Source organism: Drosophila busckii, chromosome X (genome assembly GCF_011750605.1).
Source record: "Drosophila busckii strain San Diego stock center, stock number 13000-0081.31 chromosome X, ASM1175060v1, whole genome shotgun sequence".
Taxonomy (NCBI): domain Eukaryota; kingdom Metazoa; phylum Arthropoda; class Insecta; order Diptera; family Drosophilidae; genus Drosophila; species Drosophila busckii.
The window spans coordinates 9821520-9848947 of NC_046608.1; the positions used below are offsets into that span (position 1 = coordinate 9821520).

The following is a 27428-nucleotide window of genomic DNA, read 5'->3' on the forward strand; positions in this document are numbered from 1 at the left end:
TGTTTGACGCGCTGCCCGCCGGACATCCCTTCGCCGCCACGCTCTCCGTGGCGGACATGAAGCTGAAGCTGAATATCGTGCTAGTGATTGCAACAAGCTTTCTCTCTCTGACTGACAGCACCATGCAGAACAGCGAAAGCGGACGCAAAATCAATCAAGCCGTAAACACCACAAGCCGTGCCGTAGGCGGTACCATTTCTCAGGCCCAGGGGGCCTTCTCCAGCTTGTGGTCATCAATAACCACAGCGCCTGCCAACAGCGCTGCTGGCGCAAGCGAAAGGAGTGGCGCTGACGACAGCAATGGACTTGGCCACATTGACGAGGCTGTTGATAGCCAGGCCACCCAAGAGATCTCAGTTACATTGAAGAATCATAAAGACGAAGCCGAACTGGATATAGCATACACATGGCCAGACCCATCTGCGAGGATAATGCCAAAGCAACTGGCAACGCAGCAACCGCAAGGTATCATAGAGATTGGCCGTGAGGCTGAGCTGCTGAACAAGGTGGAACAGGCAACTGCAGCAACCACACAATCTCAGTCACTGCGCGCCGGCTGTGGCGGCAATGTAGCGCTCTCTGTCGACCGCAGCAGCGGCGATGTCTTTAACACTGTAAAAAAACAGCAGAAACATTCAACTCTAAATTAGCTCACTTTAATTTAATTCAATACGCATCCATTTCTCACTGTGTTTACTTAATTGCGTTACTCAAATTTGCTAAAAATTATGTTTACTATTATTATACGTATGTTGTATATTTGTTTGTATTTATTATAGACAGTGCATATTCGAGGACGCGACTACAATAAGAAGAAACCAACACAGTATGAAGTTATATCAATCCATGTGCAATTTGTAACTAACACAAGTGTGAGCGAGACGCCAATATGTACAATATGCAGTTAGCACACTTAAGAGAAGAGAAGCACGCGCCGAGGTTGCTCTTAAGCTTGCCATACTCTCGCTCTCTCGGAACCTATCTCTCTCACACCTAATGATATTTGCCGATAGCCCAAAGCTGATAAGCACAAGACAAGAATTTAACATAAAACTTATTAACAAATTCATGTATATATTCAGCATAATCATAAATACTATTGATATAAAAAAAAAAACAAATGTAATTAGCTTATCTGCAAAGTTTCCTTATACGAAAATTAAAAGTTGATAATATGTATGTAAATGCAATTAGCCTTGTTTCTTCATATTGTGATGAATTCAGCATGTATTTGGCTCCTTTATCCGATACTTATGGCTCTTAATCGTAGCATGCAGTGTTTGCAGCTCAAACTGTAATTGTATCTGTATACTAATCTTGGCATGAAGATAGCGAAATGCTGCCCAAGAGCTCTTTACCCCTGGTCAGCTGCTTGTATATGCAATTAGGATTCTTTCTTCTTATTGAACATGTCAGCTAGCTGATCTTTGTATGGAGTCAGCTGAATGCTGTCCAAGAGCTCTTCAGCCTTGTTCAGCAGCTTTTCGTTCTGCTCCATGGCCATCCTCAGCTGCTGTGCCTTATCCTCGATTTCCGACAGCAGCGCTGTCTGCTCCTTGATGTACTTGTCCTTGGCCTTCAACTGTTCCTGCTGCCGCAGCTCACCAGCACTGACAATACCTAAATTATTTTTTTTCAAGGACTCCAGCTGGCGTGTCAACTCATCATTCTGCTGTTGCAGCTTTATAATGGACGTAGCCTGCTGCGCTTTGCGGTCGTTTAGCTGCTGCAGATACTGTTGCCATTTGCTCGCCTTCGCCTTGCGCATTTGCTGCAATTCGGCCAGCTGCTGCTCTTGAGTCTTTAGTAGCGCCTTGCTGCTGGTCAAACGTGCTTCAAGTTGTTCATTATTAGACATTCTTTCGTTATAGTAGAGCTCCAGTTGGCGCAGTCGCTCCTTCAATTGCAGATTGTGCTGCTTTAGCAGAGCCGACAGTTTGGTCAGACGCTGGCGACAGTCCTGTATGCTCTCCAGCTGCGGCGGGAACGATAACATCAACACCAGCTGCTTGAGCTCTATGGTTTTGTCAATGTCCGAGTCCAGCGCTATGTTCTGTGCTTGCTTGTTGTACTTTTCCACATGGTCCAGCAGTTCCTTTTTAACGCGTGAGAGTCGCACTTGCTGCTTGTCACTGTGCTTGCCCAAATCGTTAAGTTGACGCACATGGAATTGCGTCTTGTTCTTCAAGTCCACCAACTGCACTTGCAACTGTTCCACCTGCTCTACTGTATACTTCTGCGTCTCTATATGCCGCTTCACTTGCTTTAGATTCTGGTGCAACGTCTTAATGTTGTTAGCATTCTGTGCTGCGCGTGCATTTAGCTCCTTTATTTGTGCCTTATAGCTCTTAATTTTACCATGCAGCGTCTGCAGCTCATGTTGCAATTGCTGCTCCCGAGTGCGAGCCGAGTGTAGCTCTGCCTGCAGATTATTGGGCACCTGCAGCTGCTTGTCTAACACTTGCAGCTGCTCGATTAGCTTGGCACAATCTGCGTCCAGCGTATCAGTGTCAGGTAGACCGCAAATTCGTTGTACTATCTGATCGCTAATTTTGCGCTTTAGCAACGCATACTCATCGCTTTTGTTGTCATCCCACAAAGCAAAGCATTCCGCGGATTTGGAGAACAGCAAAGAGTTAATTTCCTCGTCCAGCTGCACGGTGGAGCCTGCGGTAGTGGATAGCATCACAGAGTCTTGCGTGTTCTGCAAGTAGCTGGGATGCTCGTTAGTCTCCATAAATGGGAACTCTGCTTCGTGTTCAGTTGTGAGCTCTGGCACAAAATCCTTGAGGAAGTCGAACAACACAATCACATGCCCAAATGAGGATTGAGTGGTTGGAGTAATTAGCCAGGATTTATTCACTTGATATGGATAATTAAGCTTGGCCAGTGCGCTAGTTATGTCCTCTACATGCTTGGTGTCATCCACAATCTTGCGATTGGGCCATATGAATTGCAAAAAGTAATTCACAATTCCCACAAACTGTTTCTTGGTCATTTGGCGCAGCGAAGCGGCTCCTCGACTGAAAAAGTCTGTAGAGAATCCTGCGATTGGCTTTATATGCATCATCTCGTTCAGTTGCTCGCTTATTATCTGTGTTTGCTCCTGCACCCATTTCTTGTCAGAATGCAGCGGTCCCGCTCGTTCAACAGATGAGGCCTGGTGCGCGCGTAATGGCGTCACACTTAAACTAAGCGCACTGCGCTTGGCTGTAGTAATTGGCGGACCCGTGCGCATTGGTGTGCCGCGTTCCTGCCCATAAGTGGCTCGACTGTTTGTCTGCAGCTGCCACTGGCTGAGCATTCCCGCTTTATTCATGGGCGTCGAAGAAGTGCGCAACGTCGATCTAAATAACATTAAACAAAATTTTACATTGCACTCACCGCACACAGCGTTCATATTTACCTTGTCTGTCGTGTTTTTGCAAAACCGCCATCCTCGCGAATCTCATCATGAAACTCCGAAGTTCTACGTGGTTTATACATTGCTTTATATTGATTAAATAACAGGGCTTTGAGAATAACCGTAATCCAGAGAGACGCGTTAATTTCAATTTGAAAATTGCTGCCGAGTTGCCGTTTTGCTCACATGGAGTTCATTTGAACGAAAAGGAACTTCGTATTATTCACATTGATGTAGTTGTAATTTATTTATTTATTTTGACTTAAACTTTGTTTGTTGAAATTGGTTCAAGCTTCTGTTGACAAATGAGTTTTGCAAAATTATGTTCGCAGCTTCTTTCCCCTTTATACTATCGAGCAGAAAGCAATCGCGAAGATCACCAGGGCTGTCATTTAAATCGATATATTTGATTCTAATATGCGCGCGCATTATCGGTTTCGATCTTTTTTTTTTAAATTAAAGCAAATTTTTATCCATCGTCTTATCTTATTCCAACGTATTATTGAATTTTTATTATTTCATTTTGTTTGTGTTTCACAATATGCATGCTATATTTAGGAATTACTTTATTTTAGAATTATTGGTACATAATATTATAATTAAATATCGATCACATTTCCTTTTAGAACGTCTCATCCTTCCCTGTTCGCTTCACATAACGCAAAAACAATACAATAGTTCAATACACATACAAATATACAAAAATAATTAGGTGTATATCCTCAACTTAAAATAGTTTTTACATATTAAAACATACAGTTTTAATTTTTAACAGAGGCTATAATAAATAGGATTTCAGGTTCTTATTTGGGAGGTGCGCGTTGCAAAAAAAAAAAATGAAATAATTATTATTAACAAAGAAGCGAGACCTGCAAAAATCAAATCAACGCTAATACTATAAATTTTACAATATGAAAATTAAGTAGGCAATTTTTAAGACTTAGTTTAGATAAATTATTAGCATCTTAAATTAAACGGCGCTGAATTAAAACAAACAGGCAACAAAACACAAACCTTGCGGTATCAATGGATTTCTTTTTCGTTTTAGTTTTACTATTATTTGTATGCACTATTTGCTGCTTATTTGTATGCAAGTGTATAATATTGTCCTAGAAGCCTTTAAAATTCTTAGGCAACGCCTTTCCAATTGCAAGACCAGTCGGCCGAGCCCCACAAACAAAATTTCAACATACTCTGTACATAAATAACTGGTTAAAGAGCAAAGGAACACAAGCAAAAGCAATGTGAAAGTCACATTAGAATAGTTCATTCTCAATCTAAACATTCGAAATATTTTTAAAATATTTGCATAGGATTTTTGTAAATTAGTTTTATACTTTTTATAGTTTGTGAATGTGTGTGTGTGTATATGTTATTTTGGTGTATTTTCTTTGCACATACTACATACATACATACATACGTTAGTTCAATTTCTATGTTAGAATTTAGGTACATTTCTGTTTTGGGTTTTATTGACCCTGTTGTTATTGTTATTACTGCTGTGGTGTGTGTTGCATCTTAACTAAGAAACGGACCGGCGTTATCGAAAACGATGCACACCGACCAGGCTAATTGTATGTATGTATATATAGTATATATTACTCTATGCATATAGCCTATCGTGTGAGTAAAGGTCAGGCTAATTCGCATTCAACGTATCCATATTGGAGCCATACTGCTTATTAACTGACATGGTAAAGAGCCAAGCGACTGCCAGCAGGCTACTACCCAACAAATCACCCAACGCTGTCAAATATGGTATGGCCGAGTTATCCGGATCGATCTTCCACTTCCACATGGCATGCACTATAATATGCGCAATATACAACAGCAGCATGACCTACGAAAGATTAACATTAGTATAAATTATTAAACAACAAAGCGGTTGGAGTTTACCTGTATTAAACTTGCGGTTAGATAGGATAGCATAAACACCCAAGTTACGGTTGTTTGGTTCATGTTTATGTAGTCGGCTACAAATATAAACAGTATATTGCCTGGAATAGACATGGCAATCAAGATGCGTGCTGTTTTGGCATAGGGTACTGCAAAATAAAATATAAATTAATAAATATGAAACAAGTATGTTTAATGTGCGTTTGCATTTACCGCCTCTGAAGAGCGCACGCCATGGCCACTCTACGATCTTAGTGTGCGGTGGTATAATGCCTATAATTGAGCTCTGATGCAGCATTGTTGATATCTTGCTCGCCTGCACCGAAACCAAGTTTCCGCCAATACCATTGATGATCGGCTGAAAGACGACAAACCCATTGAATACCTCGACAGCAGCGTCCAGCACCAGACCACCAAGCCTGCATAATCAAGCAATCAAGAAATTAATAATGTTTCATAAATAGATATCTAAAATTAAATGCAAGCTCAGTTCACAGTTCACAGAGCTGTGTGAAAGAGTCAAGGACAAGAGCATTTTGGCAGCACTAACGAACTTAGAAGTTGTTTGCTAACACACTTGATGTGGGCCAGCCAAAGTGTTTGCCAAATTTAGCATCAGCTAAAGCTAAAGCTGAAGTGCTTGAAAATGTGCTTATCATGACTTCAATCAGCAGCCCAGCTTACCCGCTAATGCAAAGTGCCGACAGCACTGGCACCCAGCCACTCTTTAATACGGGACGCGTGTACTCGTTCTTCAGCACAATCACTACCCACAGCGGCAGCAAGATCAAGTAGCAGCTGACCACAATGAATGTAATCCACAGATGCGTCTCTGTAAAGAGCAGCGAAAGTAAGTAAAGTTATTTTCTGTGCGCTTTGGCGCTGATATACGCACTTATATTCTCATAGAGCAGCGAGGCAATAAACGACAACAAGCTAATCGAGACGACATCACCAATCGAAGCAGCCAATGGGGTAGCCAAGTTATCCGGATTCAGATTATACTTTTGCGAAAATAAGATGACAGCCACAAGCACAAAGTCTGCAAAGAGTACACAATAGTTAATATTAAAGCAAAAAAGAGTTTAGCAGGCGCTTACCCAGCACAAAGCACGACGAGGTGGCGGTAAACATAGCCGATGCTGTTAATAACATACAATTTTCAAAATAGAAACTGCCTGTCATGGCTGCGCCAACGCTCATTGCAAACATGGCCACCAGAAAAGAAGCTACGGTGGCCTGAACCTGCACCAAAGCAATATTGCCCACAATCATACGAATCACATTCGAGCGAGATGCCATATTGCCCAGATTGACTTGCGTGGATAGACGTGAGGCCAGACACATGTCAAGATTACCCTTCAATCCAAGCAGCGCCGGCACCAGGATAAACAACTCGCTCACATTCTTGAAGACATACCATTTCTGTGGAAAGATAGACGAGAGTCGTGATTAGTATTCCATCATTCAAGTTCCACTTGTTTGGTCACTGGTTTGAGTTCTCTGCTTGCGATTTGGTTGTGTCAGGCATGCACTGCTATTAACTGGTCCGACATGCGCATTACTCCAGGGTTTATGATCAATTAACAGTCGCATAAATAACATACAGATTTTAGTTCTACTACACTGTTGAAAATACTTAAACCTTTTAATAAGTCTCAAGTTTTATAGCGCAGAAGCGACTGAAGTTTTTGTACTTTGCATTTCCCATTGCTTTGGCATTTTAGCTTTAGTCTTGGGAAATTTATGTCCTAACAGCTAATTATGTGTGAAGTTATCAGTAATCGATATCAGCTTAGAGCTAGACACTGTCAGCTAGTATAGAATAAATTTAATTAACTCATTTGGCAAGATCTGCTCAGCGAGCCTTGAATAAAAATTAAAATAATATCTACACATAATTTGTAATTGCCAAACTAGAACTAGAACATCTTTTACGGCAAATACAACTCTTATTACGTTAATTTTATTATACATATATGTAATACATATATGTAAGCTAATTGACAATTGTAACGTATTAAGTAACATGAATAATCATGATATACTATTAATATATTGTATTGGGACAGCTGTTTGCCCGTTTCATTTCAACAACAGATGGCGGGCTGGTGTTGTTTCTATTATTTGCTTGCTTTTTTTTTTTTGTGTTCCTTAAAGGGGGAGCAGACCGTGTAAGCGGATTTATATCGTACATTAATGTGTGTGTACATATGCGCTTAAGTATGCGTAATTTTTAATGACTACGAGAATACAGCACAGATAGACATTATAAAAAGATTTACAATTTAATTTGCGTGTCATATTAATTGTCAGCAAGCTTTTATCTAATATCTTGTCGCATTTGCGCAATGTCAATGAAACAATTTACGAGATTTATCAACTTAGTTTCGTCTATTGTTTGGTGTCTCGTAACCAAACCAATGAAGCACTTGCAATTGAATAGAGGGACCAGAGGGGGCAGAGAGCGAGCGCGGAAGGCGGCCCAAATCAAATGAAATTTTAAATTTCAAACTATTTCCAGTGTAAAACTAAAATGGCAACACGTTTTAGTCATTAGAACGAATTGATTACCTGGACACGTCCCAGCACAATGCCCGCACCGATGGTACCGATGCCGGCCAGAAAGAACGGTATCGATACTTGAAGCAATATTGTTGTCCATTTCTCCTGCTTGATCCCCGGACGATTGAGCGCCAACTTCTCTTCAGCACTGCCATTGATCCCAGCGACACTAGCTGCATCTGCATTCGGAGCTCCGCCTGGACCTCCACCTGGACCACCTCCACCTCCGCCGAGGCCACCGCCACCGGCTGCACTGCCCACCGCTCCAGGATCCGGATCTGAGGATGCTATGGACGTCGTGATGATTGAGCTTAGTGAACCAGTTGTTGAATGTGGAAGTCCGGACAATTTTTCATTGTCGGGATCTGTGCAAAAGCAAGAGCAAGCAAGCAGGTGGGAAAAGAGAGGGGAAGGAAAAAGATAAAAGAGCAAAATATGCAGTTAGTAACAATTTTTGTACATTGCGTGTCAATCTGTGTGTGTGTGTGTGTGTGTGTGGCATGCAACAAAGTAAGTTCAAGAGCGCTAAACAATTAGCAAGACATTCTCAATTAGCACAACTCTATAAAAGTTTAATAGAATTATTTATAAGCACAGCCAACCACTGCCTGACTGAATGTTCGTTCTCCCCCCACCCCCCTGTGACCAGCGAGCAAAAAGCAACTGCTGTTGCTTTATTATTGTTTTAAACGTGTTTTATCTTGCTGTGCTTGTATTATTTATATTTTAATGCGCCAAGCTAATAAATTGCAAATCGCTCGTCCAGAAATAAAGCTATAAAAGCGGCAATAGTCATAACATTAAAATAAAAACAAACGAAAAACTGCCATGCAATTAATTATTTACAAAAACAGCAACAAAATAAAGAAGCTTTGTTGTTTGCACAAATATTAGAGATAATTAAAAAATCGTCAAGCGGTTATTTATTTATTTAATTGATTTTGTTGCTTTGTTTTGTTTATAACACTCAAACGAACGCGAAATTGCTTAATTTTCCACAATCTCAAACTCAATGTGAGAAAATTTGATAAGCGAGCGCATTTGACGCTTGACGTCAAATCAAATGTTTGTTCATATGCATGTGTATTGGTATTGGTGCTGCGCTGGCTGCAGCCAAAGTCGCAGTTTGCATTTTGTTTGTTTTCTTTTTTATAGTCTACATTTTGGCGCACAAATATATGATTTGATTTTAATACATAAACTTAGCGTGATCAGCACTAGAATTATTTGCTAAACAGCACTGATTTAAATATTTTCATAAAATAATTTGATGTTTACTAGTCAATTTGTAGCTAAGCTAATGCCGGCCTTCTTACGTTGCCTGCTCGGGCTCGAGCTAAAAATAGATTGGGGGATACATGCACCTACCTTACCTTACCGTTACCTTGAACGACAGATCTATCGATAGCTGCAACGCACACATAGCGCAGCGTTTAAATTATGCGTTTTGCACGTCTAATAAATATGCAATGGCCAAAAGCTGAGTAAGTTAAAAAGCGTAAGCAAACTGTTTGAGCTTTTTGCTGTGTTACTTATGTTTGGCAAAGAAGTTAAGGGTTAATAGTAGAGAAAGAGAGAGGGAGCGCGCGCGCAACTGCAGCGCCCTTTAACGTAAACTGAGTACGTCAGTGCCCAGTGCCATTGTCAATCGGTTATCGAAGCTGCCAATTGGTCAGCCACGCTTTGGCTGCTGCTGCTCTTGACGCTGTTGTTGCAACAAGTGTCGTCTCACTCACCGTTTCCGTTGTAGATGGTAAACAGTTTGTATTTATCATCTATGGCTGCATCTAACGGTGTCGTTGTGGTCATTGTTGATAACTGTTGTTGGTATATTGGTGGCGTGGCATATGAGGAGTTCGTAGATGATGTGTTGTTGTTGTTGTTGTTGTTGGTGTTATAATTGTTGTTGTTGTTGAGCGTGTTAATATTAATGGTGGTGGCAGTTGGCGCAACGCCATCGTCTGGGCCAATGTCTGCGGCTTCATTGTGGGCAGCATAGGGGGAGGACAATCGTCGGACATTAAGCGGTGACAGATTTTGTTTCTTTTGTCGCTGCTTCAGCTCATTGGCGGGCGTGGCGGTCGTGGTGGGGGTGGAGTATGCTGACGTAGGTGCCGACGGTATCTGTGTGTTTGTGTTTGTGTTTGTGCCTGTGTCTGTGTGTGTGTGTGAAGGGGTTGAGTTTTGATTGTGTTGGGCAGTCACAAGGTCACTCGGTAGCGACATTTTAGCATAGGCCTTGGCCTTCGTCGTCTCTCTCCTGCGTGGGCGTGCGTGACTGCGTCAGTCTGTATATGTATCTGTTTTTGTCTGTGTGTGTGTATGCGTGTGTCTGTAGCTGTGTCTGTGTGTTGAGTATTGAGTGGCGGTCAGTTGCAGGTCGGAAATTCATGTAAATTAACTATGTGAAATTGCAACTAAGAGCAACAAACAGAATGTATTTTTTTTTTAATTGCAAAAATTAAAAGAAATGTAAGCAAGAAGAAGCAAATTTGCACTGTGCACAATTATTAGTTAGCCTATGTTTGTTGTTGTTTTTTTTTTTATGTGTAATTTAATAATATTTAACGTTTTGGCATATTTGCTGCTGTGGCAAAAAAGTTGTCGCCACTTTTGCCTTAGAGTTTGTAATATCACAACAATTCGTTTGAATTAAATAGCAATAAATTATTAATTAATATATAAATAACACAAAATAAAGGAATGTGAACGTAAGGAATGGACAAAGCAAAACAAAATTTTTAAAATCTTAATGTTCTGCTAATGGTTTTTGTTTATTTTTGTATTTTTTTTTTTTTTGTTTTTGAGTTTTTGGTGCAAGGCGCGTTTGATTTACATTGTGTTGACGTAGTTGTGTGTGTGTGTGTGTGTGTGTGTGTCTGTGTGTATGTTTACGTCAATGTATGTGAGGAGTTTATTGTTGTTGTTGTTGCTATGAGGGTCAGTTTGGAGTTTAGAGCTTTAGTCACCGGACCGTTGATATGGCTGCAAGCAACAATATAACAACGTTCATATTGTTGTTCTTTATACACGAGAAACAAAAACATATATATATATATATATATATATATAACATTTTATAACATAAACTTAAATAACAAAAGGCTGGTTGGCTACTAAATCAATGGAAAATCATAAATAAATGAGACTAAAAAATTAAACACACCATAAAAAAAATGAAATAATAATTTCAATTGAAAGTTAAAGACTTCCGCACACAAGCGACAACAACATGAAGAAGCAGCCGCATGTGTATAGTAGACTTAGTTTTTATTTATATTTTTTGATTGTCCGTCCACTCACTTGAAAGTGGACCTGTTTGCACTTAATCAAGTTTGTGTGCCAACCCACGCATTTCAGCTGAAAAATATTGAAAAGCAACCTGTTTTCACATCACGCAAGCGAAAAGCCATCACCACCTCGAACAGAAATATCTAAAAAAAAAAAAAAACACAATCTTCAATCTTTTCAGCTCAGCTCAGCTCAGGTTCAGCTTCAGCTTCAGCCTCAGAGCACAACAATTAAGTGTGCCAGCAGGCAAGACAAGTTGCAAGTTTATGAGCCTTTCGACTGGTTTATGTGATAAGCGCTTGACAACACCACCAGCGAGCCACAACAATAACAATCGGTAAGCAATAATAAAAAACAGCTTTTACTTATACTAATATTTCAAGCAAAATAATTAAAACATTTTGCATTTCGTTTTTAGCCAAAACAACAAACAGCAAACACTTTTGGGCACCACACACACGTGACGACTAAGCAAGTATCAATTGCTATTCAATCTAATCTAATATATATATAAGCCTAAGACCGATTGTAAACTATGTGCTGGAATCGGAAGACACGCGCAGGTGTTAACTTCAATTGAAATAGTTTACAATTAAGTTGCAGCAGCTCAACGCTGAATGGAATTTGTTGAATGAAATTTGCAACAAACAACTGCCAAAGCGTGTTAGAGATTAAAATTATAAATCACAAGTTCTTAAGCCTCACAAAATGGGAGTACGAACGAAAGTTTAAATATAGTATTGTGACTTTGTTGAAGTGGCAACTTTTATTGTCTGATTTACACTTGAAATCGAAATCGTTCGGGCATTGAGAGCTTATCTTTCAAGTGCTTGCGTGTTGTACCATTGAAATTGACTGCAAAGCGCATTGTGATCAATGCTGTATCTATGTGTGTGTCTATGTGTGTGTGTGTGTGTGTTAGCTATAATCATTAAGGCCGCTAGTTTGATGTATGATAAGCATATGATAATGCTTAACTTTTAAGTAGTGCGCTGCAACTTGAGTTAATTGACTTGTGCATTACGTATACGACGTGTTTTTTTCGTTTTTAAGTTTTAAGTAAATAACAAAATGCCAATGCGTCATGCAAATTGACAAGTCTGAAACTATTAGTTGTTTCAGCTGCTTCTTCTACACACACACACACACACACACACACACACACACAACTATAACTCTGTCGCTTTTAGCTAATTCGTTTCGATTTTAAATGCGGAACTTACGATGTGTGCGATGACTAAACAAATTGTCTGCCTATTTAGCTGATTTACGATTTTTCTAAACTTTTCTTTTTTGTATTGTTGTTATTGTTTTTGTGAGCATACAAAATTGCAGCAAATGCCAAACGCCAATTGCCAAATGTTGCTTATAACTAATAACAACTAATTACGAACATAAACTGTGAACTGTGTGTGTGTGTGTGTGTGTGTGTGTGTGTGTGTTTTTCCCGCAGCCATAAAAATATATTGAATCAGACTTATATAAATTTAAGTACGCCCAACTAAGCGAATTGTATTTTTAATGTGCATATTTTTATGCCAATTCGATTTGTATTCTCTACATTGTAAAAAACCCAAAATGATGCCTCAAGTTTGTCATTTGCACGTTTCGTCTGCCTTTGGGCCATAAATGTGCTGTGCGATTTGATTAACGCATTTATAAATAACTAGCGCATATATAAACAAAACATGCATTGGCAGCCACGCGTTGTGCGTAACCAACTTGGCCATACACTTTGCCTTTTAAACGCCACAGCATAGCGCAGCACAGAGATTTGAATCTTTCGTTACTTTTATTTGCTGTGCTGTTAATTTGCAAAGCGTGCGCTAATTTGTATTTATTGTGATTAAGTCGCACTCACTCGGTCGTCTCTATGTATATATGCTATATATGCATTAAATATATGCTCAGACGAAATGTATGCCTGTTTCCCAGGCTTTTGTATTAAATGCTTTGCATTCGGACTCGTCGTTCTTTTGTTTCTAACTAAAACTAACTAAAGAGCTCTAGTCTCTGTTTGTTTGTTTGCTACGCTGCACTAATTTTGCTCGCTCAGCTTTCAGTGGGTTTGTTGCTCTTTCTTTTTGCACAAAAGTTTAAATTGCGTCAATTACAATAAACTGAAAAGCAAGTGGATATGAGAGCAGCGCAGCAGCGACGACTAGCGAGCTACTGTAACGTTGACGTGTGAATGGCTAAAAGGCAGAAAGGACTGCAAATTAACTGCATATAGTTAAATGTAAATATGAAACCTTTTTTGAAATGCAATAAATAAAAATAAAATATATTTGCAGGCAGCATGGCAAGAGCTGAAGTTCAAGTTCAAGCAGTTTACTATTTGCAAGCAGTGCGAATTGAACAATGTTGCTCTATTTGCATTTTTCACAAATGGTATGTAATTAGTTTTTAAGGCAGTATTTAGGCTTTTATCGATTATATCAATATAAACATCAATCGAAGCTGTATTGCTGCTACATAAATTCACTAAAACAGTCAAACGTTAATTTTGTTTTATGCTTAATAGGAATTGAATTGTTTTCTTAAATTCTTGTATTAAATTAAATTCGTTATAGCATACTAAATTAGCACTTAGTGCTGCTAATGCAACTGAATTAAGCCTATGACTCGCTTAAAAACAAAAACAATTGCAGGGTATTTGCTGTGTCACGTGCAGTGCGACGCTGTCTGTATGTTTTGTTTTAATAATTTGGAATAGATTGCATTAAGCGACAATTAAGTGTTGTCTAAACGCCTTAAGCCCAAGCAGACACACACACACACACACACACACAGACATAAATCAAGTGCGCGTCTAATTAGTTAGCGTGTTTTAAATGCTAGAGAATGCGTTGAGCTCAACAATTGTTAATTAATTTGCACTTTTTGGTCAAAAAAGAGACAGAGAGAGTGACAGACTGAAAACGTGTTTGCAACATATGCAACACACTTACAGTTACGTTGTTGAGTGTGCAACACACACACGTGAATTTCATTCGAGGCACTCAGGCTGACAATGAGCGATATTTGTATAACATAATTGCTTGCAACGCATGCCGCACATATGTGGCAGCTAGCTGTTGCATATGCAAAGGCGCCACACACACACATTTTTATTTGTGTTTAGCCAAACAATTTGTATTGAAATTTTTGTTAGCTGTAGTAACAAAATATATATAACATGCTAATTGCTCAAGCAAATATTAGCTTCGGATTTATGTTTATATTAATTATTCTTGACGCCCGTGCTGATTTGTTGATTCTTTTCATTTTACTTCACTTAAGCTTAAGCTTTATTGCCAGCGAAAATATAAATAAATACAATACATAAAATATATATTTCTTTTCGGGGTTTTTCTTTGTTGCTGAGTGACGCAGTTGAGCTCGCACGTAAAATTCTCAACTTTACTTTGTTATTTATTTATTTATTCAAGTTGTTTCTCTTTTTTTTTATGGCTCTACACTAGACAATTTTTTAATGAATGAAGCGCAGCCAGCGGCGCAAGCGCTTTGGCTTTAAATTCCGAAGATCAACAATTGTTTGAATGCCAAATTATTAAACAATATTTATGTATAATTAACAAGTGGCTACGTCATCAATGCAATAAGTCGGCCAAAAGCTCAACTTAAATATATATATATACATATTTATATGTAAAAGGCAATTTGATGATACTCCAACTGGAACTGTATCAAATGTCATTCAACTTGGGCGGGCTAAACTCCAAAAAAAGAAAATACAAAACAGTTGAAACGCACAACACAAAACAAAATTTGTATAAACAGCCGAAATGTTATATATATAAATATATATATATAAGTAGCTGTTGTTTATAGCTTGCAGCTGTGTGTGTGTGAGTGTGATCAATAAATTAGCTTAAGTATGAAATCGAATCTAATCAAATCAAATCAGCATATGATATAATCTATATTAATATATGAGCGGGTCGCAGCAGATTTTATCGCTTTTACTTTTTCGTTGATTCATATTAATATATAATAATTTATTTTGCTGATATCATAACAAGACGCTAAGTGTTTTGACTTTTGTCAACAATTGTTCAAAAAACTTCTTGGTAACAACAAATTGTTGGCTAAACATGCTCATGTGGACTCCAGCTAGCTATATAAATATATATAATGCTTATATAGTATATAGTATAATCTGGAGAGCCAACTCACAACTCATTAGCAGCACGCAGCCCGCGGTCCGCGCATTTGACAAAAGAAACTTCTAATAATGAGAAATTGCGCACAAAGCAAATAGCGAGGGCTTCGTTTTTGGTTTTACAAGTTAACTTGGCTAAGTTCAAGCGGCAGCTGCATGCCTAGCTAACTGTATATACTATATAAAGCTATAGTTGTAGTTATAGCTGAAAGCTAATTGTAAATGAGCTGAAACTGAAACTGAGCATTTTGTAGAATTAGCAGCGATTAATGGCTTCAGGCTCCATATAAAATTTGCTTAAATAAATTACATTTTTGCAGCTACATTAAATTCAATAAAACACAACTGCATAAAACAGTAACGAATTGCACAAAAAAAACATAAACAATACACACACACACACACGCACACACGTAGGCCGCATTGTCAAGGCTCAACAAGTCCATTGAAATTGAAATTGAAATTGAAATTGGCCACATAGAACTTGAGCAATTAGCCCGCGACACTGGCAATGGCCAATAGCAAAGACCAAATGTAAATTGTTAAAGCCAAAGCGTATTTTTTTTTATATTTAGTTTTGTTGTTTCGATTGCATACGCTTTGAATTCGAATTCGAATTCGAATGCAATGCGACGGCCTTGAAGACGAAATGCCAGCAAACATAAATTAATTATTATGATTGTTATTAAACTTATTTATTGTTAAAATGAACTGTGCGCGCATTCATTAGGCAAAGCTTTTGTTTTGTTTGCTTTTGGTTTCTTGAGTTTGGTTTTGCTTTTGTAATTAATTATGCTAAAGGGCAGCGCGCGCCTAAGCTACAAAATTATTATTTATTGTTTATGCTTAAACAATTTTAATTGACTGCGAATTGCGCAAGTATACAACTTATACTTTAATTGCAATTTATTTTTGAGCAAAAAGCCGAAGGCCGTTCTTAAGCGATTAATTAATCAAAGCAAAGCTGCTGCTGCTACGTTTGAAACAAAAACCTTTTAGTTTAAAACTTAAGCGTATGCAAAGCGCGCTCAGTTGTGTTTTTTTGGCAAGTGATCAATGATCCGATCCGATCCGATCCGATCCGATTCGATGCGATCCTCTCTCATGCTTATATTCAGTATAAGCGCTATAAAGAATTTCTTGACTCAGTCAAGGCTTTTGTATATAAAAAGTTGTTTAATCAATGCTGCTGCAATATGTTCATACGAAGTGGCAGAGGTGCTATATATATTATTATTATTAATAAGTTTAGCAATACATCTGTTGCTAAAGTTAATGAGCTAATTACAGCTATAAGAATATGTTAGTTTGCCAATTATGTGTGCATATTTTCCATTGATTTCCGCCTGCCTTTCTCTAACACAGCCAGTTATAATAACAATCACAAAAAGAACAGCCATATAGTTAATATATGGCTATACAAACATTTATAACAATAGATATTATTATTATTTAATTTCATTTTTTTTTTTTGATTTAAAAACGCTTACATTTGTAACTTTTGTGCTTAGCTCACTGCACGAAGATTCTTTCGCGATAAAAAAAATTCAATTTGTTGTAATTTTCGTCACACAAAAACTCGTCACTTAATTTTAGTTAATACTTGTGTTTAGTAAATTTTTTTTAAATTTTGTTTTCGACTTATTTTCACACACAAAAGCGTTAACAACAATAAAAAAAATAAAATGCGTGACAAAAGGGTTCGACGTGAGCGTCAACTAAATATAATAATATTGTTCTCGTTATTTTCGCTCGAATATTTGTGTTTTTGAGTTTTCATATATTTTATATTTTATTTAGTTGGGGCCTCGACGTCTGCACCGTGCGCCGGGATATCGCACACTGAATATCCAAAGACGGCAAACACTTGTTATTATAACGCGTCAAAGCGTTTTATTTAGCGTCGCCGACAGCGCAGCCAGCGGCGCAGTCAACGACTGCGCGACGGCGAGCGACGTCAGCAGCAACAGCAAAGCATTGAGCGCAGCGCTTAGTCGATCTGGCCCGAATCAATACCAAGAGTACCAAGGCACACTTTGAAAAATAAATTCAGAGACAGCAACAAATGCATTTTTTTAATGCAAATTTAAAAAATTCAATAATTGCAATACAATTCAATTAAAATGTAAGCAAAGCTGCAGCTTAAATCGCTATGCAACTAACAAAGTATTGAGCTAATGGCTTTGAAAATATTTGGAAATTAATTGCACACCTTTTTTTTTTTTTGCATTGCATTTCGTGCAGTGTAGCGCACGAATGCCAACTGGCAAGTGTAGCTGGCTAAACGGCGAAGCCTTCGATAGCACTTCGCTTCGCCACTTCGCCACTTGGCCACTTGGCCACTTGAGTTGTAATCAGACATTGGCAGTTGATAAGCCCAAGCCGCGACTTGGCCCAGTGATAATGCCGTCAATGCGACTGCCGCGCGCTTATCAATTGAAATCAAGTTCGAGCCGCAGTCAAAGTCGCAGCGCTGCTCTATATGCCTGTGATATATATCAAATCGAATCCAGCTAGCCCAAAGATTAATGAATGAAAAACAATAACAAAAGGCACACTGTCGTCCACTTGGAAGCGCAGCAGTGCGCTGACGTTGACGCTGCCGTTGACAGCAGCGTTTATGTGTAGGTTCGTTTTTAAACAGCGTCGAGTAGAGTCGAGAGAGAGAGAGAGAGAGAGCACTTCGTGTGCACCGTTAGAACGCAACAATCGGCTGATGCTACTGCTGCTGCTTTGCTTCGCTTCGCTTCGTGTGATGCTCTAGCCACTGGTCAACAATTTTTTGACAGTTACTTGCCTCATTACTCATTATTAATTGTCGGCTCTGAATGAACGAGCGCACATATGCGATTATATATGGCGCATTGCACGGGGCGTATGTGTGATGCCAAAAATTAGTTACAACTCAACTAGCTTAATTTCAATTTGCAAGCCACAAAGCAACTATAGAAAGAGTCGAGTCGAGCTTGGCGTGGGCGTCAGCGGCAGAAACTAACAACGACTAGATATATACCCTAGCATTTAATTGGCATGCAAATTTAGTTTATTCATTTCTGATTTTCGATAGAAGTTGTGCCGCTGCTCTGAGAATAAAACAAAACTTTTGGCAGCTATTTTTAGCTGTTGAATGTTGAACATTTAGGCATGGGAATTTAATTTATACTGGCGTCAAAAACCTGTTGGAACTGAACTAAATATATATGTATATATGCATATTTTTGTCATTAAAATAAATAAGCATTTATATTATTTCAATTTCGATTATGCAATGGAAGATTCCAAGAAATATATATTAAAGGGTATTTCGACTTTGGTGCCGCATTGTTTCGCATTCAATTTTTAGTGTCTAATAATAACAGAGCTTATTTATTTATAAATATGAATATAAATATTCGTAGCTTACGTGAGCTGCAGCTTCCAGCTAGTCACGTCTTAAACATTTAGCCCAAATGATTTATAAGCTCAACTTGGGAAAATGTCTATAACTAAAGCTTAGTGCGCATAAATCACAAAAAAAATAAATAACTAATAAAAGTATCAAACAGTAATAGCAAATGATGTGACCCCATTTGTTAAATTCGCAAAAACACGGAAAAGATTTTAGCTTTTGGGTCAGGTGGGTATAACAGCCACGCCCCCCAGCGTCATGACGCGACACACTCTATGCGTTCGACAATTGGATTAAGCATATTGTTATAAACAATAAAAGTAGTTAAAAAAAAGCCAAAAACGAAAAACGAAAACGAAACATGCACAACAAACGACAACAACAAAATAACGTTGCCAAAAAATCAAAATCAAAATCAAATAAAAAATAAACAAAAACTGGTTTGTTGTCTCTCGCATCCGGATAATTGATATATACATGGGCTATAGCTACGAAAATTCGCCAACGTACAAATTTTAAACATTTCAGTTGCCATCTCGCTTGCACAGCGCGTTAGCCCCCGGCGGCTTTAATTAAGAAGTGTGTAAATATATAGTCGATTTGATTGAATAGAATACTATATATACATATATATATATATATATATATATGCAGGATGTGGCTGTTGGAGAGACTCTCAGCGATGAAGTGTATAGAGAGACATAGTCATAAATAAATATTTATAAATAAATGTTTATCAATCAATTCATTAATCAATAAGATCAACAAGCAAACAGAAAATCAGCAAAGCCAAGCAATCAAATATATAAATATATGTTTGATTATTACTACGATTATTAAAAATTAAAGCGCGCTCTAATTGATTGTTAATCTAATCGACGACATAATTATAAAGTTCAAGCAGTTTTTAGACAGAAAATAGTGTAGCATGTGCAAATATTAAGTATACGCATCGCGGCACGGCACTTGAAACTCCCCCTACAGACAATGGGAATGGGTTTTTTTTTATGACAGATATATCTTTATAGACAGCTAAACAAAAGGCATCAACAGCTGGAGAAACATGCAGGGGGGGGCATGCGGAGCTGGAGACGTTAAAAACTTGCGTGTACTTTAAGATTGACTGCTCCACGCTTATCAAAACACACAATGCAGCTCAAGGTATGCGGGGACTTACCAGACAGACAGACAGACAGAGAAACATACGCTTAGTATATATACGCTATATGTAATTTGATTTTTACGGTACGTGTTTGAGTGGGCGGTTGGCTTTGCTGAACGAATTGCATTGCATTTGGCATTTGTTTATCGATAGACAATTGACAAAATTGACGGCAACAGCTGCAGAGCACTCAGTGGGGGGGGTGGGAACTCTTTTGAATCGCCGTTCAATCAAATTGTTGGATAATGGTCAATCAACTTGCGACTGCTGCTGCTGCTGCTGCCATTCAAACTATCAGCGATCAATTGCAATTGTTTAAGCAATGAGAGAGCGGATGGGTTGAGGGGGGTGGCTTAAGTGCAGTTGCATATGCATAGCGGCTAAACAGAGACCTTAAACTTGAACTTGCCGCGACTTAAATGATCAATCAAATAGTTCCTATATGCGCATATATACACAAGGGGGTTGGTGGTGGTGGGTGGGTGGGTTGGATGCACGCTATAGAAAATTAGCAGCTGCAATTGCGACATGAATTATTACGTCCCTTTGGCAAGGGGCAATTAGACACATGTTATATTATTTAATTGTTGTTGTTGTTGCTTTTCGGCAGAAATAACCTTCCAGATAGTATTAGCTTTAAAAAGGAGCTTCAAGTACCAATCAGTGAGCTACGCCTGTCACTTTCAATAGTTTAATCTAATCGAGAGAGCGAAAGAGAGCGCGCTAACAATGACGCACACGTTGTAAGGTAAACACTTGAATAGACTGGGAAATCACACATCTTCTATATATATCTCTCTGATTAATCAGTTTTAAGTTAACAACATTTGTAATTTGGTACTTTTTAACGGGCTATGCCCAAACATCAATGTTATCGATAAGTTTGCTGCTAATTTGCAATTCACTCGTTTACGTTTCTTCAATTGCCTGTCTGTAAGCTAATGCTATATCATTATTAGCAATAATTATCTCTCGCTGACTGTGATAAGAAGCTCATATTAAAATATATTATATGCCATTGCTAACGTTTACTAATTACTAAATTAACAAAAAATAAAAGAGCTTAAAGTTCGCTAGCTATCAAATTTTATATAATATACAAAATCACAAATGTATTATTAACCAAAGTGTATGATAATGCTTATCATTGATTATATGATGCTTAGTAGCTGACGCTGATGCTGACGCAAAAAGAAATCGTCGTAAGTCGCTGCCCATGGACAGAGTTTAATACCACTTGCCTTTTCTATTAAATCAAATCGCGCAAGACACTCAAGATAGTCCAGAGATAAACTATAAAAATGTATATATATATGGCAGCATTTAAGAGATTAAAGAACGATTTATACGTGCGTAAAGTCAACGTTGAATTGAAGGCTCTTAAGAACTCTGAAGTGTCGCAAACGCGCACACGACAGTTGTGTATCGATCGATAGGCTTGTCAGCTTAAGCTTAAGGTTCAGTTTTGTATATTATTACATTAGAAATTGTTATTATTTAGTTGACATGGTCAAGCTGCAATCTAATCACATCACAAGATTCACCAGAAAGAGCGAGAGCAAGAGCGAGAGAGAGAGAGAGAGAGGCGCGCGCGCGTAAATCGAATGTTCTGCGCTATTGCGTATCATATCGATAGCATTTTAGCTGCAATCAGCACTGCTTATGTGTGCGTGTGTGTGTGTATTTGTATGCCTTGCACTGCTTCGTCATTAAAGCAGTTAATAATATTTTATACGCGCATATATACTAAATGAAGTGGGGCCCACTAAAGGCAATTGACACGCGTCATTTGGCTTAATTAGTATGTAAAGCAACACAGCTCAATTACACACACATACACATGCACATGCACAGCTGTGTGTGTATATTTGTAAACTGTTTATTTTTTATATTTTGGGCCTACAGTTAATGCGCCTCAGGCCTTATAACAACAACAGCTTTAAAGACTTGACCCTGACTGTCATAGCATTAGTAATAACAATTACCATAATTGTTGTTGCCCAGCCAATAAACATATCAATTGAAAAAAGTTCAGTTTAGCCTCTAAAGCTTTTAGCCAATATTTTAGCGGTCAGCTCCGTAGGGATCGATCTACATGCAATTTAGCAAACATATTTGCCGAATCGATTTGCTTTCTAAACGCTGCACGCAACTGAAAGTTCAAAATTTCCATTTGATTATATTAATGAATGTATTTCTTTTTATCAAGTAAATTGTCTAGACCAATTTAACGCTTTAGCTAAAGCACATTGGCAGTTCGAACTGGCAGTGATCATCTCTATATGAAAGAGCTAATTGTTTACCAAGCAATTTTATTTCAATTTTGCATATTAATAATTCGCGCGCTTGCTGCCCAGAGTGAGCTAATTGAATTCCAAGTGGTTTTTCTCAGCTGACAACAAACGGACCTAGGACAACTGCACTAAAAGTCCGAGTGGGCACTATAATTGCTTTACTACATTGATTGCGAAAGATAATCGGGTTAATCTATAGTATGCATGTCAGAGATATAAATAGAGCTCCAGTACAGTCATAGGGCTCTTGCATCTTTGTCAATATGTTGACTCCGGCATTATTATTGCATTATATTGTTAATTGTGCGCTTCTGCCGAAACCGAAACATGACGAAAATTGTTTACAATCTGAGCTGAGCTGCAGCAAAGCCTAAAAATTCTTGAGTGTGTGTGTGTGTGTGTGTGGGGGCGGCTGTGGGGGCGGCTGTGGGTGGGGTGTGTGCGCTGGTGTTGCCAATGAAAGGCAATTCAAACGAATCGCTGATAAAATTATAGCATGCTATAAAAAACAAACCACAAAGTGAATTACTTTACAATCTCCCACATAGAACAAGCTGCTGTCGATGACTTGTCAACAACTGATTACGAATTCGTCGCAATATTTATGAGGATATATGAAAAGGGGTGTGCGGCGGCAGAGAACCTCTAGGCAGTGGGTCTAGACTCCAAGTATACCCAGAATTGCTCATATCTGCTGCTCGTAATTTAGACGGGGCAATGTTAACAACAAACAATGGCAGTTTAAACATAAATAAGATTATCTTTTGCCTATAAGAATAACAACAATAAGAGATGGCATAATCTTAACTTTTTGTCGTGCTATTTCTACAGGGATTTTCCAAACCACCACCCAACCCCAATTAATCAAAACATTGCCATCGCAATCGCCATGAATTATGCAATGAGCAAAGTACGCTGAACTTTTGTGCTACACTTTGTAGAATTAGCAAAGCGGTGCCTATTTTTGGGGATGAGCAAACGTAAGAAAATATATGAAAATATTTTCTGCAATTAAAAAATGTGTATATTTAATAGCAACAACAATAACAAAACATATAATAAAGTGTATGTCTAACTTGCTTGCAGTTCAGCGACTTTAGCTTAGAAATTGATAAGCCCAAGAACAAAGCAATGCAATAAATTGCACTGTCTTGAAACGTATTTTTAGATCGAACATAAAACATATCGCTATATGCATATTATGCGCTATATAAATCTTTAAAAATATGTAAGCTATGTCTACATGTCAAGCGTAAGATTCTGTCGACATAATCTGCAGCTCTTATCTATTGTGATATCATCAAAGCGACAACAACAAGCTTCGTACAGTGAGACTACGCTAAGGCAAACCCTTGCCATTGATATTGTCAAAACTTAGTTTAGTTGGCTCTGTGTTCGGAACTCAGTTAACATGCTTTGTGCTCCACAAATTTGTGGCAAGCAGAACAGTTTGACGCTTGTATAAACAGATGTGCGCAATTATATATCTTGCGGATACGCTTAACGACAGCTGGATAAATAGCACATACCTGTTGCCGCTTCGTCATTGTCGCTATTTAGCAGCGGCTCATAGTCGCAATTGCCACGCCCACGATCGCGCTCACGACCGCCCAAGAGCAGCCGCAGCCTCTCCATCATGGCAATCAGCTCTTGTATATGTAGTGTATATATATATATAGTTGCACTGTTGTCACTATTGCAACATGTTGGCCAAAAAAAAAAGCAACCAACTTATTCGAGACAATGGCAACGCGGCACTGGCAGCCCAAGCAAATGTTGCTTCATCCGCTAATCTTGCCCAGTGTCTGCGTCTTGAGTTTTATATGTGGACTGGACTTGGAGTTGGACTGCAGCTGCTGGCTGATCTGTCTGCCTGCCCCCGTTGTTGATGTTTACTGCTGCTAACAGCCTATTATTTTATATAAATTTGTTTTTTATTTAATGTCTTGTTTTTCATTTTTTGTTGCCAACGACACACACGCACACACACACACACACATATGAGAGCTCGACGCTCTCTTACACTCTTCCTCAAACTCTTATCGTCTCTTATGCAAATGTGTGCGTATTTCTCACTCATTATCATGTATATGTACTATCTATATACACATATTTATATGTGCTGAGCATATGTATGTCAACTGGCGAGCAAACTGGCTAACAGCTGAGCGAGCCAAAAGCCAAAGCTGCTCCATTCAAAATGTCAACAGCTCTGCTTGCTCATTTTACCTTTCGCACAGACAGACAGACAGTCGGACAGACGTGTCTCAGTTTCAGTTTCAGCATCCACGTTGATAACAAAAACAACAGTTAAACATTAGAGAGAGCGCGCGAGAGCAAATGAGACAATCCCCATAACGATCAAATGATTCAGAAAGTTGTGGGTCCACATAACGGCATAATAATAATAACAGCACAGCAATTGATTGATAGCTCAATTTGCTTATTATATAAAAATATACATATATGTACCTCAGCATTTTATAATAGCAGTAGATAGTTGGGCCAATCAGCAATCTTAATTAGCCGCAAATAGACTAAGTATTCCCTTTAAAGTTGTTGCTATCACATTGAGTATAAAAACTAATCATTTTTTTTTTTTATATTTATATATCAACAATTAATTGGCAGCATATTTGCTGAAGAGTTGTCAAATTAATGTTGTCACTGCGATTTGATAAAATTTCAAGTAGTTAAAATAAATAATGATAAGCGCGCGACATGCCATTGACGTCATGACGTAAGTATTAAATGATTTGCAGCTCACCTACATACATGCATGCTTATGTACGTATGTGTGTGTGTGTGTTCGCGTGAGTGAGAGAAAAAGAGCATGCGACTGGGACACGCACGTGTAAAGCCCTTGAGAGAGCGTGTGAGAGTAAATTTAATAAAGACAGCACAGGTGACAAGCACTTGAAAAACACACACACACATGCAAACTTATTTACGCTCTCACGCGCGCACACACACACAGAGACGCATGCGCTGACTACTTGAACAGCTGTGGCGTGGCAGCGCAGCTTTTTTTGAGGCACCGTTATGCGCCAGTGCGCCGACTGCGATGCCAACAGCCGACAATGGCATTGATTTGGAGGGTCAACAGTGGCCCCGCTTCAAGTTGTAGCGTGTACAAATGTGTTTGTAAACATTTGTTTGTCAATGCGATTGTGCAAATAATCATAACATAAAAGCAATAATAACATATGATTACGCGTTATTGATTGTAATTAAATTAATTAATTATCTATGAACGCATGTACATACATACATAGAAAAAAAATGTGCAAGTGCCAAAGGCAGCACAAAAATAAAATTTTATAAAAGTTTGCATAGCGTTGCAAAGGCAGCAGCAAATGTAGAGCAAATGTAATTAAAGCATTTAATTAAATTATATGCGGATGTGTTAAGGCAACCAAAGATAAAACAAAAACTACAAAAAATGTACATATGTATCTAAAAATAAGTTAAGTATATAGTGTCATGATGTGTGTGTGTGTATCTTTGTGATATACAATTTGTACATTATGTACTTTAGTGTATTATGTATAAAAATAGCTTACGTATGGGCCTGCGACGCATGGTGGACGAACTATTCTCGCCGCCACTGTTCATGCTGCTTTTAATCGGCTTCATGTTGCCCTCGGGATCGGCGTGGTGACCACCAAGTTGATATACACGGACACGGACTGAACAACAAGTGGGCGTAAAATTTGCAAAAAGAAAAAGAAACCAAAAATACGTATTTTGTGTAAAAATCAAACAAATCAAAAACAATAACAATAACAGCAAGCAGGCCTTTTATTTTGGACACGCACTGTATAACAGCAAACACTTAAACCGGTTCAACTGGCAGCGTTGCGACTGCGCAGCCAGCAGAACTTGCGCCAAGCACAATATTCACTCACGTTTATTTACCTTTTTCTCTGTTGCTGCTGCTGTTGCAGACGCGACAAGCTTGAAGCTTCAATGTTCGAAGGCAACTGAAGAGCAAATGCAAAATCTGACGCGCTGATAGGACAAATACAAACGCGAGCAAAAGACAGCAAACAGCAAAAGAAAGACAGATAAATATGTTGTGCAAAAAGAGAATAAAACCACACAATTATACAGTAACAGAAACTAAGCGACGACCGCCCCCACAGACCAAGTCGCGCCTGAATGACACATGTCAAACATAACATTAACTTTTCATTCCCATTCTTGCAAAAGATAAGATAAATATACAAAGTTCAGGACAAGCGCGGATTGCACAATGTCAGTAACAGCCGCAACGACTATTGATAACCACAAAAATACAACTTTTGTTAAATCAATTGTTTACGCAAACACACAAAGCTTACAGAGAGTCGGCTTAAGAGAATGGCATTTCACAAGTTGGCGAAAATACTGACCTCAACAGGCTCTTGACATTGACAGTTATACATTGTAACATTACATACGTATTTAGATACATATTATGTGAATACTTTAACTTGACCCAGAAAATAAACAGGCGAGAGCAAAAACAAATTTCAATTTCATTCATTGCACTTTGCAATAACAATACAATTCGAATGCCGCTCATTTAATGCATGTGTGTGAGTGTGTGCATGAGCACATTGCACGCACACATACACGTGCATGTAGGTACATACACGCATACATACACGTGTAGTTTTGTCGCCGCCTACCGCAGACAAAATGTAAACAATGCAAAGTTAAGAAGTAGGATAAGGAATGTCTCCGCCCTTCAAACTTATTTATAAAGACATTATCAATTTGTTATTGATTTGGTTAAGCAGACATTGATACACACACATACATACATACAGTCAGTTGCAAATTATATATGTGCATATGCACGTAACACGTGCAATTGGTAAAGAAAGCTTTACTATTTGCCATTGTTTTTTTTTTGTATTCATATTGATTTTTACCAACAGTGGGCAATACGAGGCGTATGCAGAGCGAAAAGGACCAAGTAGGAGAACTGCACGTTGCAGCTGACGGAGTCAGTCTTCATTACATATTATGTGTATTTCATAATCAAATGAAATTCAGATAAAAAAGAACCGTCCATGAAAGGTGCACATGGATGTGTGTGTTGTTTTTGTTGTTAATTGTAGCACGTGTAAATTGATTCGGATTATAGTCATCTCTGAGTTTGATTGACTGTTGTTTCATTTAGTTTTTTGGTTATGTTGTCATACCTTTGCGGAAAAAAACTATAATTTGAGACACAAAAAAAAAACAATAGAAATTATGAAGATTGTGTTGCCGCT

The 27428-nt window shown here is 38.4% G+C and overlaps 2 protein-coding genes across 5 annotated transcripts; both read right to left on the reverse strand.

The window, feature by feature from the left end:
• Positions 1–800: 800 nt before the first annotated feature.
• Positions 801–3618, reverse strand: LOC108605787 (intracellular protein transport protein USO1-like). The gene is made up of 2 exons (XM_017995590.2): positions 3407–3618; positions 801–3347 (listed from the first exon to the last, which is right to left on the reverse strand). The coding sequence occupies exons 1-2, from the start codon at positions 3484–3486 to the stop codon at positions 1385–1387; spliced, it is 2043 nt and encodes a 680-aa protein (XP_017851079.2). The 5' UTR covers positions 3487–3618; the 3' UTR covers positions 801–1384.
• Positions 3619–4475: 857 nt separating this feature from the next.
• LOC108606644 (solute carrier family 41 member 2) lies at positions 4476–26268 on the reverse strand. 4 transcript variants are annotated; one of them, XM_017996945.2, is made up of 9 exons: positions 26083–26268; positions 25728–25853; positions 7874–8229; positions 6400–6724; positions 6195–6341; positions 5984–6131; positions 5513–5718; positions 5300–5448; positions 4476–5243 (listed from the first exon to the last, which is right to left on the reverse strand). In XM_017996945.2, the coding sequence occupies exons 2-9, from the start codon at positions 25798–25800 to the stop codon at positions 5043–5045; spliced, it is 1605 nt and encodes a 534-aa protein (XP_017852434.1). In that variant the 5' UTR covers positions 25801–25853; positions 26083–26268; the 3' UTR covers positions 4476–5042. The 4 variants fall into 4 exon arrangements, with proteins under 4 accessions (XP_017852434.1, XP_017852435.1, XP_017852433.1 ...); XM_017996946.1 differs by lacking the exon at positions 26083–26268 and having other exon boundaries at positions 7874–8151; XM_017996944.2 differs by lacking the exons at positions 25728–25853; positions 26083–26268 and adding an exon at positions 9601–10575 and having other exon boundaries at positions 7874–8151.
• Positions 26269–27428: the final 1160 nt, after the last annotated feature.